General features: G+C 46.0%; 1 protein-coding gene across 2 annotated transcripts in view; it reads right to left on the reverse strand.

Annotated features, from left to right (window-relative positions):
* PRKN (parkin RBR E3 ubiquitin protein ligase) overlaps nt 1-18,361 on the reverse strand; it is a 1,209,893-nt gene that overhangs the window by 37,419 nt on the left and 1,154,113 nt on the right. For both annotated transcript variants that reach the window (XM_069598877.1, XM_069598876.1), the window contains exon 10: nt 2,721-2,804. In XM_069598877.1, coding sequence (XP_069454978.1) covers nt 2,721-2,804 — 84 coding nt within the window. The remainder of the gene's footprint in view (nt 1-2,720; nt 2,805-18,361) is intronic.

The raw sequence follows: 18,361 nt of genomic DNA on the forward strand, positions 1-18,361 counted from the left end.
TTGGAGTTCCTTTTCTTTTTTCAATCTGGGCTACCTTAACCGCTGGGGCTTCCCTGGTGGCTCAGTGCTAAGCAACTCACTTGCCAAGGCAGGAGATGTGGGTTCACTCCCTGGTCTGGGAAGATCCCCCGGAGAAGGAAACAGCTACCCACTCCAGTATTCCTGCCTGGAGAACTCCAGGGACAGAGGAGCCTGGTGGGCTACAGGCCATGGGGTCACAAATGAGTCGGACACGACTGAGCGACTTATTAATAACAACGACCTTAGTGGCCAACACCGAGGTTGGCTGGTTCCTCCTGAATGAAGGGGTTGATGGAGTGGGTCAGGCGCTGGACAGCTTTGGGTTAAGCAGTGCTGTTCTTCACTTCCCTGCTACTGTTGGCAGATAGACAGATGTTAGGGTATCCCTTCTCGGAAGGCCTTGTCCATGCTGTCATCATATGAACAGATGGGTGTGAACTGCTGGACGACACCCAAATCCAAGAGCATCAGCCTGTCTTCCCGTCTAGCCCTTCTGGTCCCCAGGTGGCGGTGGGGGTGAGTGGGGGTGGAGGCGGTCTCAGGGACAGCATTATTCCTGACCTCCAGACCCAGTGAGCTTGCATTCAAGTGCCCTGGGGCTAAAATAAGTCAACAGAAAGGGCGTGTGCTGCCTCTGCTGTAGAAATGGCAGCTCAGTCCTAAAGCTCCCAACATGGTCAGGCCAGCATAGTAGGAGCTGCTGAGAAGCCCTGAGCTCATGTACTGTGCTTCCTTGGTTACTTTAAATTGAGTAGAAACCTACACAGAATCTCATAGGGATTCACTTCTTTATGCTCTCATTTTAGAGCCTTTTTTTTTAAAAAAACAGGCTTTATTTTATTTTTTTTTTGTTTTTAAAAGTTAACATTCATTTCTTTTCGGCTGTGCTGTTTCTTTGTGGTGCGCGCTCCTTTCTAAGGTGTGATGCGAGGGTTTCTCATTGCAGGGGCTTCTCTTGTTGTGGAGCTGGGGCTTTAGGGTGCATGGTTTCAAGAGCTGCAGCTTGCGGACTCAGGGTCAGCACCTGTGTGCACAGACTTAGCTGCCCTGAAGCATGGGGATCTTCAAAGATCAGGGATTGAACCCGTCACCTGCATTGGCAGGTAGATTATCACTGAGCCACAGGGAAGCCCTTTAGAACATTCTGATATTTACAGTTCTCAACTTTTGAAATTAAAATGTTCTGGAACTTCTCTGCCTATTGATGAGGTTCCTGTCAACAGAATGACTACAGGGTTTATCTGGGTAGATTTCATGTTTATACCCCTCTTAATGTCTCTATCAGGAGAAAAATAATGAGCAAATTCATCAAGTGTGTTGAAATTTTTACTCCTTTCCCCTAAGGTTTGGCCGATCATTGTTGTTGTTCAGTCACTAAGTCATGTCTGACTCTTTGTGACCCCATGGACTACAGTTTCCCTGTCCTTCACTATCTCCTGGAGCTTGCTCAAACTCATATCCATTGAGTTGGTTACGCCATCCCACCATCTCATCCTCTGTCGCCCACTTCTCTTCCTGCCCTCAAGCTTTCCCAGCATCAGGGTCTTTTCCAGTGAGTGATAATCAATAAATAAAAGAAAATACATCTGCATTTCCTTAAGCCTGATACAGCACTTCAGAGAGTCAGGCTCAGTAGACATGTGCTTTACCTCATCAAGTCTGAAATGCGGTATAGCACGGCTCTTAGCAGGATGACACCCTCAGCAGGAAACCCCTTTGCTTGTCAGTTTAGCAAAGCTACATTGTAACTCTTAAACCAGGTGCCCCTAAGCTCTGTTCATCCAGGGCGGAGCACACCTGTCAGATCTTTTGTTCATATAATAGCTTGTCTAACCTGTTGGTTCTTTCCATAGATCAAAGAAGTGGGAATGATGAACAAGCAATTAGCATATGACCAGATCTCCTCAGAGTTTACCTTTCAGTAATCTCTCGAACAAACTATGTGAACAAGAGAGCATCCAAAGAAAGCTCACAAGAAGTCAACAAGCCTGCACGCAGTGGGGGATGATGACGACTCTGCCCCCCGTCTCAGCAATTCACCGATACTACTTCCCTTTTTCCCCTTAAAAACCTTCATGGCTGAGCAGACTCTTCAGAGATGGTTTCTGGGCAACACTGAGTCCACCATCTCCTCAGATTGCCGGCTTTCTGATCAAAGGCAATTTTCCTTTCTACCAACAGCTGCCTCTCAGGTATTGATTTTCCAGCAGGAAGGAGCTGGACCTGAGTTTGGTAAGAATATTGCTAAAGAAACAATGATATTTTTGCATCATATAATACTTCTATCACGTCATTCATGGAGAGTTCTCACCAAACACTTTAAACAAGGGCACTTAAAAAAAAAATAACGTGAAGTTAGTATTGATTTCCCTGATTCAGAGTTTGTTAAATTGTTTGATCTCTTTTCTAAAGACTCCGCCGATCATGCTAGACTCCTTATCCCTCCTCCACTTACCCCTGGGGAAGAACTCCCATGGAAGAACCAACACACCACACATGACCGTTGGGAAGTCTGCAGCAGGCCCCCGAGGACAGGGGTCGTTCGGAGGGACTGATGACTGGGGAGCCAGAGCCATGGCTGTAGGCTGCTAGTCTGGTCCTCCCTTTTTCAGGTTGGAACCTTTGGTGATCTCCAGAAACCAGCTCCTGTCCCCGACGAGAGCCTGAGCCCCGATCTGGGGAAGGAAGAGGGCGCTTACCTGAGTGACTGCTCCTGAGGCTTCAATCATGGCGCCGCAGTCACCTTCGTGGGACGGCTCCTTACAGTCCCGGCAGAAGACGAACTGCAGGAGAACACAGGCAGGTTAGCGGCGGGCTTGCGGGTCCCGTTTGGTCACAGCCTGCTTTCCCTTCCCAAGCTCGCTCTACTCCCGCCCCGACTCGGTGATGCTTTCTGTGCCAAACTACCTTTCGCAAAGAGGAAAAAGTGTCCTACTTTGATGACACTGTTCACTCTTTACTAAAGAATGTTCCAAGCACCGCAGAAGCATTTCGAAAATGAGTTGCATTTCCTCTCTTCAAAAATGTTTCTAGCCTAGCAGAAGAGACAGCAATGCAAAGAAATACCTACAGTTAAGTGTTACTGGTGTTAGCATATGAGGAAAACAATCTCAGCCAAGAATTTCACACCTGATCTTTATTTACTTGCATCAGTTCAGTTCAGTCCCTCAGTCGTGTCTTACTCTTCGAGACCCCATGGACTGTAGTATTTCAGGCTTCCCTGTCCATCACCAACTCCCGGAGCTTGCTCAAACTCATGTCCATTGAGTTGGTGATGCCATCCAACCATCTCATCCTCTGTCATCCCCTTCTCCTCCTGCCCTCAATCTTTCCTAGCACCAGGGTCTTTTCCAACGAGTCAGTTCTTCACACCAGGTGGCCAAATTATTGGGAGTTTCAGCTTCAGCATCAGTCCTTTCAATGAATATTCAGGACTGATTTCCTTTAGGATGGACTGGTTGGATCTCCTTGCAGTCCAAGGGACTCAAGAGTTTTCTCCAAAACCACAGTTCAAAAGCATCAATTCTTTGGTGCTCAGCTTTCTTTATGGCCCAACTCTCACATCCATACGTGACTACTGGAAAAACCATAGCTTTGACTAGACAGATGTTTGTTGGCAAAGTAATGTCTCTGCTTTTTAATATGGTGTCTAGGTTGGTCATAGCTTTTCTTCCAAGGAGCAAGCATCTTTTAATTTCATGGCTACAGTCACCATCTGCACTGATTCTGGAGCCCAAGAAAATAAAGTCTCTCACTGTTTCCATTGATTCTCCATCTATTTGCCATGAAGTGATGGAACTCGATGCCATGACCTTAGTTTTTGGAATGCTGTGTTTTAAGCCAGCTTTTTCACTCTCCTCTTTCACTTTCGTCAAGAGGCTCTTTGTTCCTCTTCACTTTCCGCCATAAAGGTGGTGTCATCTGCATATCTGAGGTTATTGATATTTCTCCCTGCAATCTTGTGCAGGGAGTCTTCCAGCTTGTGCTTCATCCATCCTGGCATTTTGCATGATGTACTCTGCATATGTTTTCTTGCATAAAGGATTTATATATCCATGTTAAGGGTCTTACTTTTGTATTGAAAGCCTACTGTGGAAAGAAGAAAGGGCCATCATGGGTTGAATTCTGTGCCCCACAAACTCATGTGTGGAAGCCCTAACCCCCGGCACCTCAGAATGTGCCTGTGTTTGGAGATAAGACCTTTGAAGAGGGAAGTAAGATAAAATGGGGTTTCCCAGGTGGCGCTAGTGCTAAAGAACATGCCTGCCAATGCTGGCGACATCAGAGATGCGGGTTCAATGCCTGGTTGGGGAAGATCCCCTGGAGAAAGGAACGGCAGCCCATTCCAGTATTCTTGCCTGGAGAACCCCACGGACAGAGGATCCTGGTGGGCTACAGTCCATGGGGTCACACAGAGTCAGATACGACTGAAGCGGCTTAGTATGCACACATGCAAGGTAAAGTGGGGTCCTCAGGTGGCACTGCGCAATGGTGTCCTTACAGAAGACGATCAGGACACAGACACTGGCACTGAGAGACGAGCATGCGTGGGTGAGGGAGCCTCAAGTGTGAGTCACTCTGACGTGTCTGACGGGACTGTGGCCCGCCAGGCTCCTCTGTCCCTGGGATTCTCCAGGCAAGAGTACCGGAGTGGGTTGCCATGCCCTCCTCCAGGCCATCTTCCCGACCCAGGGCTCGACCCCGGGTCTCCTGTCTCAGGGACGTGGAGGGAGAAGGTGGCCCTCTGGGAGCCGAGGAGAGAGGTCTCAGGAGAAACCACCCCTGCGGCCCCCCATCCCCTCCCCGCCCTGCCCCCCCATCCCCCCCCGCCCTGCCCCCCCCCCGCCCTGCCCCCCCCCGCCCCGCCCCCCCCCCCCCCCCACCCCCCGCCACCCAACCTTTGCAGGCCGATTCTTTTCATGCTGTCTTCACCTGAAACAGGATCCCTGCTCCCCGCCTATCCTCCCCACGGTCACCTTCTTGTTTCAACAACTCATCTGAAAATCATTTTAATCTCAGGGCATAACAAGAAGAACAAGTATTTTATAAGGAAAAGGCCTCCACTACAGATGTCACCATCTGGCTTCTGAGCCAAAACTTTCAGAGTCTTTTAGCTGTTTTATTTCTTCTCACAGCAAAGAGACTGAGCCCGCCTTTTGTGGGATGTAAACTTTCCTCAAAGGTTCATCTTGGTGGGAGAGGGGGTGTGTGTCAGCACGTGTTTACACAAAGCACCAAGGCCACCAGGCTTTCATTTATGACATTTTAATTTTCCCTGAACTGAAAGCTAACCCAGCAAACAGTGAACAGGCTGGATCCTAGAGTTCCTTCTTAAGGGTTTTTTTTTTTTTTTAATGTATCTGCTCATCTTTGGGTTCACCCCAGACCCATCACTCTGCTCTCGTGTTGAAAAACTGTGAATTGTATGGTTCACTCAATGAGAAGAGCTCACTGTGTGATCTCAACCCAGCCCTTTCCGTGGAAGCAAGTCTGATCTCTTGGTGTGACAGGGAAAACGCTTCACATCTTATTAGCTCGTGGATGAGATATAAAACCAGTTTCATGGTAGAGGAACACCCTGGAGGTTGATCATTTTGTCAGAATAAATAGGGCTTTCCTGACACAAAGACATTAAATTCCCTTTCATACCAGTAGTACAAAGAATAGAGTATTAAAAAAAAGTAACAGAATAGAAAGCACATATAAAAATTAAACCCTCACCACTTCAGTATGGCAAAAGGCAAGCAAAAGCTTGAAGAATGTGCTGGTGATAATTTAGCATGAATGCACTTGCTAATTTGCTCTTATTCAGAGAGCATAACTTAAGTTTAGTGACATCATACCTTTGGCTTTCTAGTTAAATAACTCAAATCTGTCTCATACAAAATGGAGACATAATTAGAAGGTCTGGTTTGATCTAAAAAATATGTTCAGGTTTTAAATTTAATTATCTAGAACTTAAGACTGTCAACCAGGTGCTTGAACAAATGCTTAGGCCTTCGGTTCTCAAACTGTGTAGCAAGGAGCCCTGGGATGCCACAGCAAATTCACAGAGGTGCAGTGGGATTGTTTACATTTTGAGGGAAAGCACAGTGATACTTGGGACTGTGGGACTCTGAATTACTAACTCATGGTGTTAATGTACACTGCACTACTCTTCTTTTGATGACATTATGTTTTTGCAAAGCAGGATTTTTGGAGGTTACTGTGTGGTAAGAAAGACAGGTGAACATTTCTTTGGCCAAGGAGATGTAGTTATTTAAGAATGAAATAAATGTATTTTTTTCTTTCAATTTACATGAACTATTTTTTCAAATGGCTATTAAGTTGTTAAGATATTAATTCTTACTATGTTATTTGGACCTAAATATTTAATAAACAGAACTGTTAGGCATTTCTTATGGCCTAGAAGCACCAGGAGAAGCCGCCACAAAGGGTAAGGTGAACATAGGAAGTTTGGGGAATTCTGGCTTAGGCAGATAAATAGAATTCCTTGAAATCATATTTTGGGTTTGTTTGCAAAAACTTCCAGGGCACAGGTATTTCCAAAGAGCTTGAGGAGGAAGCAGATCTGACTGTAACATTTTTACAGTCTCTCTGCCGACTTGCCTGTCTCCTTTCTGGGGCACGTGGGTCTGGCTTTAACCAATAGTGTTGAAGGCCACGATTTCCCCAGGGGCTTATTAGTCATTAACTGTGGGCTCACTTTTGCTGAGCCTCTTTCAAGATGCCTTATGAGTAAACACTAATAGAATCGACTACCACCTGTTTTACATTGTGTACTTTTCCTGGGTTATTTTGAGATAGATCTGGCAAATGCCAGCAACTTCTGCAGTTTTTTAAAAAAAGAATCTTTAAAGCTTTAAAAAAATCTTAACAGTAATAATACGTACTCTACTGATTTTCTAAACTCTATCCCCTTATGAAATTTGATTAAAAACCAATACATATGGGCTGTAATATCTTTGCCTATGATGTTAGTTTCATGCGTCAACTCGGCTAGACTATGGTGGTGGTGGTTTAGTTGCTAAGCCTTGTCTTACTCTTGCAATCCCATGGACTGTAGCCTGCTAGGCTCCTCTGTCCATGGGATTTTCCAGGCAACAACACTGGAGTGGTTTCCCATTTCTAGTACCCAGTTACTCAGTCAAGCACTGATCTAGGTTTCTCAGTGTAGGTATTTTGTAGCTAAGACCAATAGTCACTTTATCTTAAGGAAGGGAGATAGTCCTAGGTAATCTGAGTGGGACTGATTCCAGCAGTTGGAAGTTTTTAGGAGCAGAACTGAAGCTTCCTCAAGAAGAGAGTTCACCTGTGGACAACTGAGTTCCAGCCTGCCCTTCCCTGCAGCCTGCTCTATGGATTTAGGACTTGCCTGGCCAGCCCCATAACCACATAAGCCAATTCCTTGTGATCAGGCTCTGTCTATATAGATGTAGGTGTATTAGATATATAGATATCTACATATAGATAGGGCTTCCCTTGTGGCTGGTAAAGAATCCGCCTGCACGGTGGGAGACCTGGGTTCGATCCCTGGGCTGGGGAGAGGCCCTGGAGAAGGGACCTTCTCTAGTATTCTAGCCTGGTGAATTCCATGGACTGTATAGTCCATGGGGTCACAAAGAGTCTGACACGACTGAGTGACTTTCACTTCACCCATATAAATATATACTAGAGACCTCCTATTGTTGTTCAGTTGCCAAGTCATGTCTGACTCTTCGACCCCACGGGCTGCAGTACGCCAGGGTTCTCTGTCCTTCACTGTCTCCTGGAGTTTGCTACCCATGGGATGATGCATCTTAGAATCTAACACCAGGAACAAGTTAATCACGCCCAACAACATGATGGTTTCCCTTTATTTGACAATGAACTTGGTGATCCAATACATTTTTCTCTTTGGAGTAGCTGCCTGGGAGGCTGAGGGCAAGTTTCTCACGTAACTATAGTAATTAGCTCATTCTAGATGCTAAAATGAAGCGTACAATTTTGTTTCTTTTTTAAAAAGTTTTTTGGCCATGCCATGCAACATAACAGGATCTTAGTTCCCCGACCAGGAATCGAACCTGTGTCCCCTGCAGTGGAGCATGGAGTCTTGGCCACTGGCCTGCCAGGGGAGTCCTCAAATATACAATTTAAAAACAGCTATTCAATTAGGGATAAGGCCAATGAGATAAACTTTTTTTCCTAATAAGAAATAGCCAAACTGTTCTTAACATTCATATGTCTGTCTTACAATTAATATGTGTTGAGTATTTACTTTTGAAATGAATAAAATCTTGGACCTGGACAATATATAAGAGAATAGCATAGTGTAATTCATGAAATCATATAGTGATATTTATATATTAAAAAAAATCAGATACAATTTAGTGTTTCAAAGTAAAGCCTTTGAAGCCTGAGAGACCTTGAGTCAGAGACTCTTCTCTACCATTTATTATCTGTGTGGTCCTAACATCTCTTTACTTTAGCTTTTTTGCATCTGTAAAGAAGAAATAATAGATAACGAATACCTCATCCAGTTTCTGGCATACAGTAAACATGAGAAACGGTTTTCTCATGGAGTTACGATGTTTTATACACAAAAATATTCTACAGAAAAGTAAGGTGATAATTAAGCACCTTGCTAATTCAAGTAATTCCCAATTTACTAATAACTGCTGTGGTTCTGTGAGGCCCAGAGTGAAACTGAGGACCTCCTGGGAAGTGTCAGGCTTGTCAACTCGCCATAACTGTGGCAGAGAGAGGGATACTGACCTCTTCTTCCTGTACATGCAGAGGTATTGTTATTGTCAGTCCTCTCAGGAAATCCCATACTATCTTGCAGCTAAATGAACCTCCCATCACTTTATCTTTCAGCATCATGTCAGTAGACAAGTCATTTGATTGATGCTTGAGCTTGATTTCCCATATGCTCATAATGGAGACATTCAAAAGGAGATGTATGTATATTTTCTCTTCGGAAGCATAAAAAGGAATCAAATGAACAGCCTCCAGTGCTATCAGAATTTTCAAGTGGCTGCTGATCAATAACGTTGAGAGCCAGTCAATACCTATAAGCGATGACCCTCGAAATAAGGGTTTGATCCTCCAAGTTGAAATGTCTCTATATGAATGCCCAAAGTTCTTTGCGTGTGTTTTCTATCATGACATCATCTATTATAAAAGCATTTTATTACATGCCATTTATTTTTCTTCCACAGCTCTGAAGTTCTGTGTTAAAAGAGCAGGAGAACATCAAATGCCATCTCAGAACCCCTTACTGTAGTCAAGGGAAACATCAAAACTATGAAGCGCACGTTTGTCCTTCTCTGGGAATAGATAAAATATTCTTCTTCTAGGTGTCTGACTTCCCAGAAGATGGCAGCAGTGATATACGAGATTCAGCCCCAGTGTGTTAAAAATAGTCCTTCAAAAGAGCCAGGCTCCCTATGGGGTGACTAGCCGCCCATATATGCAAAACTGGTGCCACAGAACGGAAATGGTGTTAAGAGTCTAACTTGCTAAAGCACAATTTTGAAAGGAAGAATGTCAGGTTATTTCCTTTCAAGTCCACAACATTTTAAAATCACAGAATTTCATGGTGGGAAGCAACTGCAAACTGGGCCACGCTCTAAATGCAAACAGACGATCTTTTACATGCCATCTCCAAATGGCTAAAAATAAACAACTTCAAGGAAACTGAATATAGCTCAGTAGCTGAATTCTTTTGTCTTTTTCAAGTTCTATCCAGATCATCAAGGGTGGGTCAACGATGCCATATCGAGTCCCACCAAGTACTGTCTGTCACTTCTACGCCCTCTCCCCTCGCCCCGTCCCCTGAATTATTTTAGTTTTAGGTTTGCTCCCATGAAAAGCCCCTTACATTCCTTGGTTTAATTTCTATTCATGAGAGCTCTTACAAGAACCCTGAAAATTCTTTTTTTTTTTTTTCCAGTAGCATCATGAGGTCATCAAGTACAAGTATGTATCCATTCAGTCTGTAGGTTGTACAGAGTCTTAATTTATACGTTTACCATGAGTACCATCTAATGGGAAACTTTATCACCATCTGTCTCAGAACCTATTAGAGAAGATGAGCTCACTCTATAAGAGACCATATCTTCCAGGCTGCTTTCAACAGGACTGACCTTGGAACCTTAAATTAAGAGAGGAGTCTGATAAATGCTTCCAACAGTGGGGATGGGGCTCCTGGGGATGACACTGCCGGGAACTGAGGTAAGATTATAGACAAAAGCATCTGAACTTATTTTCTTCTTTAAGCTCTTTATAGTTTTTCCTTACTGTTGTGTGAAAATTATATAAATCCTATGTTGAAAATTGTATAAATAGTTATGCTTAATTGGTTCATAGTGCTTTTCAGGTCTACTATATCCTTCTACGTGAGTTTGATATTGAATCTCCAACTAAAAATCTTCATTTATCTACTTAAAAATAAATGTAATATATAACTTTGTATATTTATAAATTTATAATTTATATATTTATAAAGGTATATAACTTCGTTCAGTATTTTCCAAGCCTCTTGTAAATGTGTTATCATAGTTTCATAATTAAAAAAAAATAAAAAATTGTGAAAAGATATTCTAGTTTTTTCTAACTTAAAAATGTTTTCAAAAACAGCTTTACTGGGACATAATTCACATAGTCTGAGTTCTAAAAAGTAGTTTATGTATTTTTTGAGTGGATAATAGATGCACACAGCACAAATTTAAAAGATGCAAAAGGCAAATAGTAAAAAAAAAAAAAAAAGTCTCCCTTCCTCCTTGGTCAGCTTACCAAACTCCCCAGAGATAATCATTGTCACCTGCATAAATAAACACTATTTTGAGACTAAAAGCGGCACACAGAATTGCTTTAGGCAATGCGCTCTGCCCCTTGCTTTCCATGCCATGCACTCACAGCCTGTCCTGTATCAGCGCCTGCCGAGCAGCCCTGAACAGCTGCAATCTTCCTCAACGGCCGCACAATAGTCAAGTCGACAGATGTATCTTAACTCACACATTTATGAATGAACTCAAGCAGCCCCCAAGGATGAGCATTTAGGTCCTTTCCAGTATTTTGCCATGATGAGCAAAGCCGTGGGGCGCGTCCTTCTCCACAGGCCATTTTGCACATGTGAGAGGAGTCCTGCAGGGTGAGTTTCCAGGAGTCACGTAGCTGGATCAAAGGGCATGTGACATTCGTATTTTGATTGCTTTTGCGAGCCTGATCTCCGTGGAGGGTGCGCTGGTCCCGGGTCCAACAGCAAGGTATGTGAGGGAGGGCTTGCCCTGGTCCTCTCCAGGGCACCATGTCAATCATAGGGGCCTGCATCAAACCAAGGCCACAAGGGAATCTCTAACTCTAAAACCTGCTTCACCCACGTTGGATTTCTGCAAAGACACCTTCCTGGATGGAGAAATAGCTTTGAGTCACTTCTGAGCCTTGTCCGGACGGCTGAACCAGGGTCAAGCCCTCCATCGCTTGTTTCCCTGTCTCCCCCCAAACCTGGGCTCTGAAACAAGGTGCTCGGAGCCTGTAACCAACTTGTTCAGACTGGCCTGATTCCACCCTGCTGGCGAGAAAAGGATTCTAAGTGAATTTTCACTTTGGTGGCTTTAAACAACTGACGGCCAACAAACTGGAGTCCAGCTGAGGGAGAAAGAACAGGAGACACGGGAGCGGCAGGTTCAGATGCCCCCGCTGTGTCCTGGGCCTTAAGCCTGAGCTGAACAGACTCAGCGCCGCAGCCAGGATGTCAGCCAGGACAGGGCAGGGGCCCTGGGGCAGTGTGACAGGTGGGACGGATGGCAGTGACCCCTCTCCCCGAGCCCCACACTTCCCGCCTCACCCTCTCTCTTTGTAACCACTGCAAAGAAGCATTCCCATGGTGCCCGCCCCACCATCATCCTCCCCATCTCCCTCCCTCCCTTCACGGCTCCCCTTGTTTCCGAAGGCTAAGGTCGGATTGGCCTGCCAACTGGGACCCTTGTGAGTCTTTGCTGATGACGTTCACAGCATCCGTGTTCCTCCCAACAAACTTCTTGGTGGGCGAATTTCCGCATCTAACTGGAAACTCCCTCTAACATCTTGCAAGGCCGGCTCAATTTTGCTTTCCAGTCAGCATTTCCCAGGCCTTATGGAGCAATTGGCTCCTTCCAGAGACGGAGCACTGGTCTCAGAGTATCACATTCAGCACCACTTTCAAACATTGCCATTCATTAGTGGGGCCCATTCAAATATTGCCATTAATTAGTGAACACGCTTGAATATGGCCATTCATTAGTAAAATGCACAGCATATGTCTTCTATAATTTTTTAACTGGTCTCTAATCCTTGTGACCTTATCATTTACAATCTGTAGCAAGACACTAGACTCTGCAAAAATGATTATACTCTGCCAGTCAAAATGTGAAATCCAGGCCATATGGCAGCTTGAGCCCAATCTGTCCCATGTGCCCATGGGCATCCTTCTGCTCACTGGCATGGCAGGGGAGCCGAATATTTCCCTTGAACACCTGGGCCCAACCCTGGGCAACTCTGGGCAGGGTCAGCCTTGGAAAGGGGCCGGCAGTGTTGGCGGCACTCCCACTGGCACATCTTAGAGACGCTCGTCTTGGGAGGTTTTGCAGCTTGTCAGTGATAGATAAATCAATCAAAATTATATATCAATCCTTGCCTGTGTGTTGGGCAGTTTTATAGGTGCCTTGAGAATATACCCACTTCCGCCCACTCCCCATAGCCTCAGCCAAAAAAGGGCAGGGTATTTCCTCTCCAGGTCTGTCTCTTTCTTATAGTCCTCTATTAAATATTGAATATTTATCTCGAAGAGTTGCTCAGTCACTTCAGTCGTGTCCGACTCTTGGCGACCCCATGGACTGTAGCCTGCCAGACTCCTCTGTCCGTGGGGATCCTCCAGGCAAGAATACTGGAATGGGTTACTATGTCCTCCTCCAGAGGATCTTCCGATCCAGGGGTCGAACCTGTGTCTTCTGCACCGCAGGCAGATTCTTTACCGATGAGCCACCAGGGAAACCCAAACGAAGAGGACTTGGATCCTACTCATCCTAGATTCCCCAGATTCAATGTCTGGATATCTGGAATGTAGTAGGTGATCTCTGTCTGTTTGGTGCATACCAGGCTCCCAGCTCAAGGCTGGAGAGACCGTGGAGAACAAGAGGTGGAGGACAGCAGCCCTGGGTTGTGAGCTGGAGTGTGCAGGGGATGCAAGTCTGCAGAAACTGCCAGAGCTGAGCCCTGGGTGGGCTGGTGTTGGGCAGCAGCGGCATTTGCTTTTCCGTCCCTCACATTCCATTGCCTCCTTAGGCAGTGGTTCTAACACCAGGCTAATTCCTCCCTGCTTTGCTGTTGTTGTTCAGTTACCAAGTTGTGTCCCCACGGGCTGCAGCATGCCCGGCTCCTCTGTCCTGCACTCTCTCTCAGAGTTCGATCAAATTTATGCCCATTGAGTCGGTGATGCTATCCAACCATCTCATCCTCTGCCGCCCCCTTCTTTTGCCTTAGATCATTCCTGGCATCATGGTCTTTTCCAGTGAGTCAGCTCTTGGCATCAGGTGGCCAAAGTTTAGAGTTTCAGCTTCAGCAACAGTAAATATTCAGGGAGGATGTCCTTTAGGATGGGTTTGATCTCCTAAGTCCAAGGGACTCTCAAGAGTCTTCTCCAACACCACAGTTTGAAAGCATCAGTTCTTTGCTGCTTAGCTTTCTTGATGGTCCAGCTCTCACATCTGTACATGACTACCAGAGAAACCATAGCTTTGACTAGATGGATATTTGTTGGCAAAGTGATGTCTCTGCTTTTTAATACACTGTCTAGGTTTGCAACAGCTTTTCTTCCAAGGAACAAGTGTCTTTTAATCTCATGGCTGCAGTCACCATCTGTGGTGATTTTGGCGCCCAGGAAAATAAAATCTGTCATTGCTTCTACTTTCCCCATCTCCCCATCCCCAACCTCCCTTCTAAGTTATGGTGCTGCCCGCTGCACGTTCCCAGCTGGTTTGGATGCCTCACTTCAAATGCATACCAACTCAAATCCCATGTGATTATTATGGAAAAGAAGACGGGGATGAAAGAGCAGAAGTTCAAAGAGTTAAACCGAGGGACAGAGTAGGGGATCCTGGGTCCAGTCCTCCTCCTTCCCTGCTTTCTTCACGCAGAGAACACTCAGTTATCCCGAAAGGCTAAGCACTGACCTCACATCCTCCCAGAACTATTCATTAATGTCAGGACTAACAGAGCAGTTGTCATGTAGGCATGCTGGACAGACATTCATAAAATGAATGAGCAGTAGGAGGTGGAAAACTCTAAACTCCCAATAAGCATGGGAAGAATCCAGGGTCAGCAGGATCCAGCCACTAGGAGGTTGGCTCAGGGAGCAGGAGGATGGGACCAAGACATTTTTAGTCCAATGATGCAATCTGTAGCTGAGTTCAGAAGCTAAGATTACAGGACTGAGGGAGAGGGGAAGGCTTCATCACAGAGGGGTTTGGATTGGTTTGAAAACAGAAAAAGAAAATGAAGAAGAATGAAGATGCTAAAAAGAAGGGGAGTAAGAGAGGGAGGAAGACCCTGGAGAAAGTCAAGGCCAGGAAGACCTCAATACTCCAGAGTTGTGGCTTCATGGGACAGGGCCGATTTGCAGCTTGCGGGAAGGCAGACTCCAGGGGCGGCAACCTTGCTGATGAGAGGGTTGTCTGAATGAGGGTACGTCTGATTAGTGCGATGCCAGCTAATTAGTTACTCTTCTGGAGGCAAGAGGAAGAGAAGAGGTAAGGATGGAGGAGGCTGGAACAGCCATTGTCAGTCAGGAGATAACACATGAATTGAGGAAAGCCCAGGCACGCTGAGGACCCAGCTGATGTCACAGCCCCAGCCTTTGGCTCCCTGGGACTTAAACTGTGGCCCCAGACCAGAGGCATTGGTATCACCTGGAAGCCCAAGGCAGAATCTCAGGCCCCACCCAGACGTGCTGAAGAAGAACCTGCATTTTATTTACCAAGATCCCTGATGACCTCTGTGCACAGTGCGGGTTAGAAGACCTGCTTGAGCTCATTCGTTCAATCAGAAGTGCTGAGCACACACACTGTGAGCCAGGCATCCCGAGGGCACACAGAGATGTATAAATTTCTAGTCTCACATGAAGCACAGATCACCCCTCCCTCCTTTACTCCGGCTCTCTACCCAGCCCTCCCTCCAGCCACTGAGTATTTATTGAGAACGTATTATGTGCCTGGTGCCACGCAGGGCCTTCTCCTTGACCTCACTGACTTTATGCTTAGCTGTATCCTAACTGTCACAGAGGACAAGGTTTGGGAGAAGCATAGGATATGAGCACCCACTAGCCCGGGCAGTCAGGCTAGGTCTCCAGGAGGAAGTGGAGAGTAAATTGAGACCCAGTTGAGTTTGCTCAAATGATGGGTCCCTGAATGGTGCTCGCTCCAGGTTTGGGACAGTGCAAGTTCTGGGGGCTTTCGGGGAGGAAGGTGGATCCTTTCACTCTGGACCACTGAGCAGGAGGTGCTGAAATGAGGAGGAGAGGTGGGGGTGAGGACTGGAGGTAGAGGGAGGCTCAGGGTGGGAGGCGAGGCTCTGCAGAGGCTGTGGGTTCTGATTGAATGGCTGGGGTAGAAGCAGGGGCTATAGCAGGCAAACTGAGTCAGGCTGGGAGCCCCAGGGAGCTGGAAAGCCTCGGCACCCACAGCCCGCTAATTAGAGTCAGATACAGGTGGTGGGAGAAAACCATCACGCAGAAAATCACTTTTGGCCAGTGGGATGGCATTGCTAATCAAACGCAGCAGCAACAGACTCTGCCAGTGTAATTCTGCAGCATTTTAGTCTTTTTGATTTGGAAACCATTGGTAAAAGGACACAGTCTAGAACAGAGCTGACACAGGAGCAACTTAAAATGTCCTAGTAGCCACACTGCACGTGTGCTAAGTCGCTTCAGTTCAGTTCAGTTGCTCAGTCATGTCCGACTTTTTGTGACCCCATGGACTGCAGCACACCATGCTTCCCTGTCTATCACCGACTCCTGGAGCTTGCTCAAACTCATGTCCATCAAGTTGGTGATGCCATCCAACCATCTCATCCTCTGTCATCCCCTTCTCCTTCTGCCTTCAATCTTTCCCAGCATCAGGGTCTTTTCCAATGAGTCATTTCTTTGCATCAGGTGGCCAAAGTATTGGAGTTCCAGCTTCAACATCAGTCCTTCCAATGAATATTCAGGATTGATTTCCTTTAGGATGGACTGGTTGGATCTCTTTGCAGTCCAAGGGACTCTCAAGAGTCTTCTCCAACACCACAGTTCAAAAGCATCAATTGCTCAGCGCTCAGCTTTCTTTATAGTCCAGTTCTCACATGCATACATGACTACTGGAAGTCACTTCAGTCTTGTCCAACTCTTTGCAACACTACAGTCTGTAGCCCACCAGGCTCCTCTGCTCATGGGATTCTCCAGGCAAGAATACTGCAGTGGGTTGCCACGCCCTCCTCCAGGGGATCTTCCCCACCCAGGGTCGAACCCATGCCTCTTATGTCTCCTGCATTGGCAGGCAGGTTCTTTACCTGGGAAGCCCAAAATAAAAAAGAAACAGGTGAAATAAATTTTAATATCTTAATTAACCCAATATGGACATATCAGGTTCCCTGGTGGCTCAACTGGTAAAGAATCTGCTTGCAATTCGGGAGAGCTGGGTTCGACTCTTGGGTTGGGACGATCCTCTGGAGAAGGGAACCCACTCCAATATTCTGGTCTGGAGAATTCCATGGACTGTATAGTCCATGGGGTCGTAAAGAGTCAGACACGACTGAGTGACTTTCACTCTTAACCCAATATAGCCAAAGCGCATTTTCAACATGTGGCCAACATAAAAGGGGTTGTTACTTTACATTTTTCTCACTGATTCTTTGAAGTCTCATGTGTAATTAAGGCTCACAGTATCTCAATTTAGACAGCTGCCTTCCTGTCACTCAACTACCTACCTCATGGGGCTGGTGACTTCCATGCTTCCAGTCACTCAGCTGCCTCACAGGGCTGGTGGCTTCCATGTGCGACAGAGTGGTTCTAGAACCCTCTAGGTTGAGGACTACCTGGCCAGCTGAAGTACTGCAGGACAAAAAGAAGCAGGGCACCTTGCATATGGTGTAGTGAGGAGGACAAGGTGAGGTGGCGGACAAGAGGAGATAAAAAATCAGCCATGTTAATGGAAAGAAACTTAGATTTTTTTCTAATAAAGGATGCTCTTCACTTTTAGCCTTTGAAAGATTTATTTTGTGCTATGATGTAGGAGAGATGTGTAGAAACAGAAAATCAGAAATAAGAAAAAGTGGTGTAATTGTCTGCGAAGAGAGTGTATGAATTTACCCACCACACACAGAGTTATTTGTGGAAAAAAAAAAATCAGAATTGACCTGAGTTATCTCTAACTTTCCTGGTGTCTCTGGGGGCCAGGTTTACCTGCTTGCTCATTGTCAAGTCTTGTAGCAAGGACCGATAGTGTCCAGACCATTAATCAAGGGTAGACTGTTGATCTGAACTGCTGCAAGTAAGTACCTGTGTCTAATGTCTGCAATTGTATCCTTCCTTTAAATGGTGATATAGGATGAATGTAATAACTGTACAGCCATAGAGATCTACAATTCCAGTCATATTAATTGGACCCACTATGACTACGGTTTCTTAATTTAGTCAACCCAGAGGTTTAGGTTAGGGCCTTCTGCTTTTTAGATGTGAAGTATCGGGATGGTGAGGAGGAAACGGCAACCCACTCCTGTATTCTTGTGGGGATAATTCCATGGCCAGAGGAGCCTGGCGGGCTATCGTCCATGGCGTTCCAGAGTCAGACAAGACTTAGCGACTGCACACATCAGGCTGGCGCCCTGAGTTTGGAAGCCTCGGTCTACATGATTTTAGACGAAGACTTTCGTTTGAGATGGTTTAAGTAGACCCTGGCGAGTTATGACCACAGACGGGTCACACTACGGCAATTGATGTTGATACTGAAAGTTAGAATCAGGCCTTCCCTGGTGGTAGAGTGGATAAGAATTCACCTGTCTTGTGAAGGGGACATGGGTTCCATCCCTGGTCCAGGAAGTTCTCACATGCTGTGAGCTAAGCTAAGCTCCTGCGCCACAGCTACTAAAGCCCGCTTACCTTCGAGCTGCAACTACTGAGCTTGTTACATCGAGAGCCCGTGCTCCCCAGCAAGCGAAGCCACCGCAGCGAGAAGCCTGCGCATCGTGACTAGAGAGCACGCCCCTCTTGCTGTCACTAGGGAAAGCCCGTGAGCAACGAAGACACAGCGGAACCGAAAATACATAAATGAAAAGGAAGTGAGAACCC

This window comes from Ovis canadensis, chromosome 8 (assembly GCF_042477335.2).
Source record: "Ovis canadensis isolate MfBH-ARS-UI-01 breed Bighorn chromosome 8, ARS-UI_OviCan_v2, whole genome shotgun sequence".
NCBI lineage: Eukaryota > Metazoa > Chordata > Mammalia > Artiodactyla > Bovidae > Ovis > Ovis canadensis.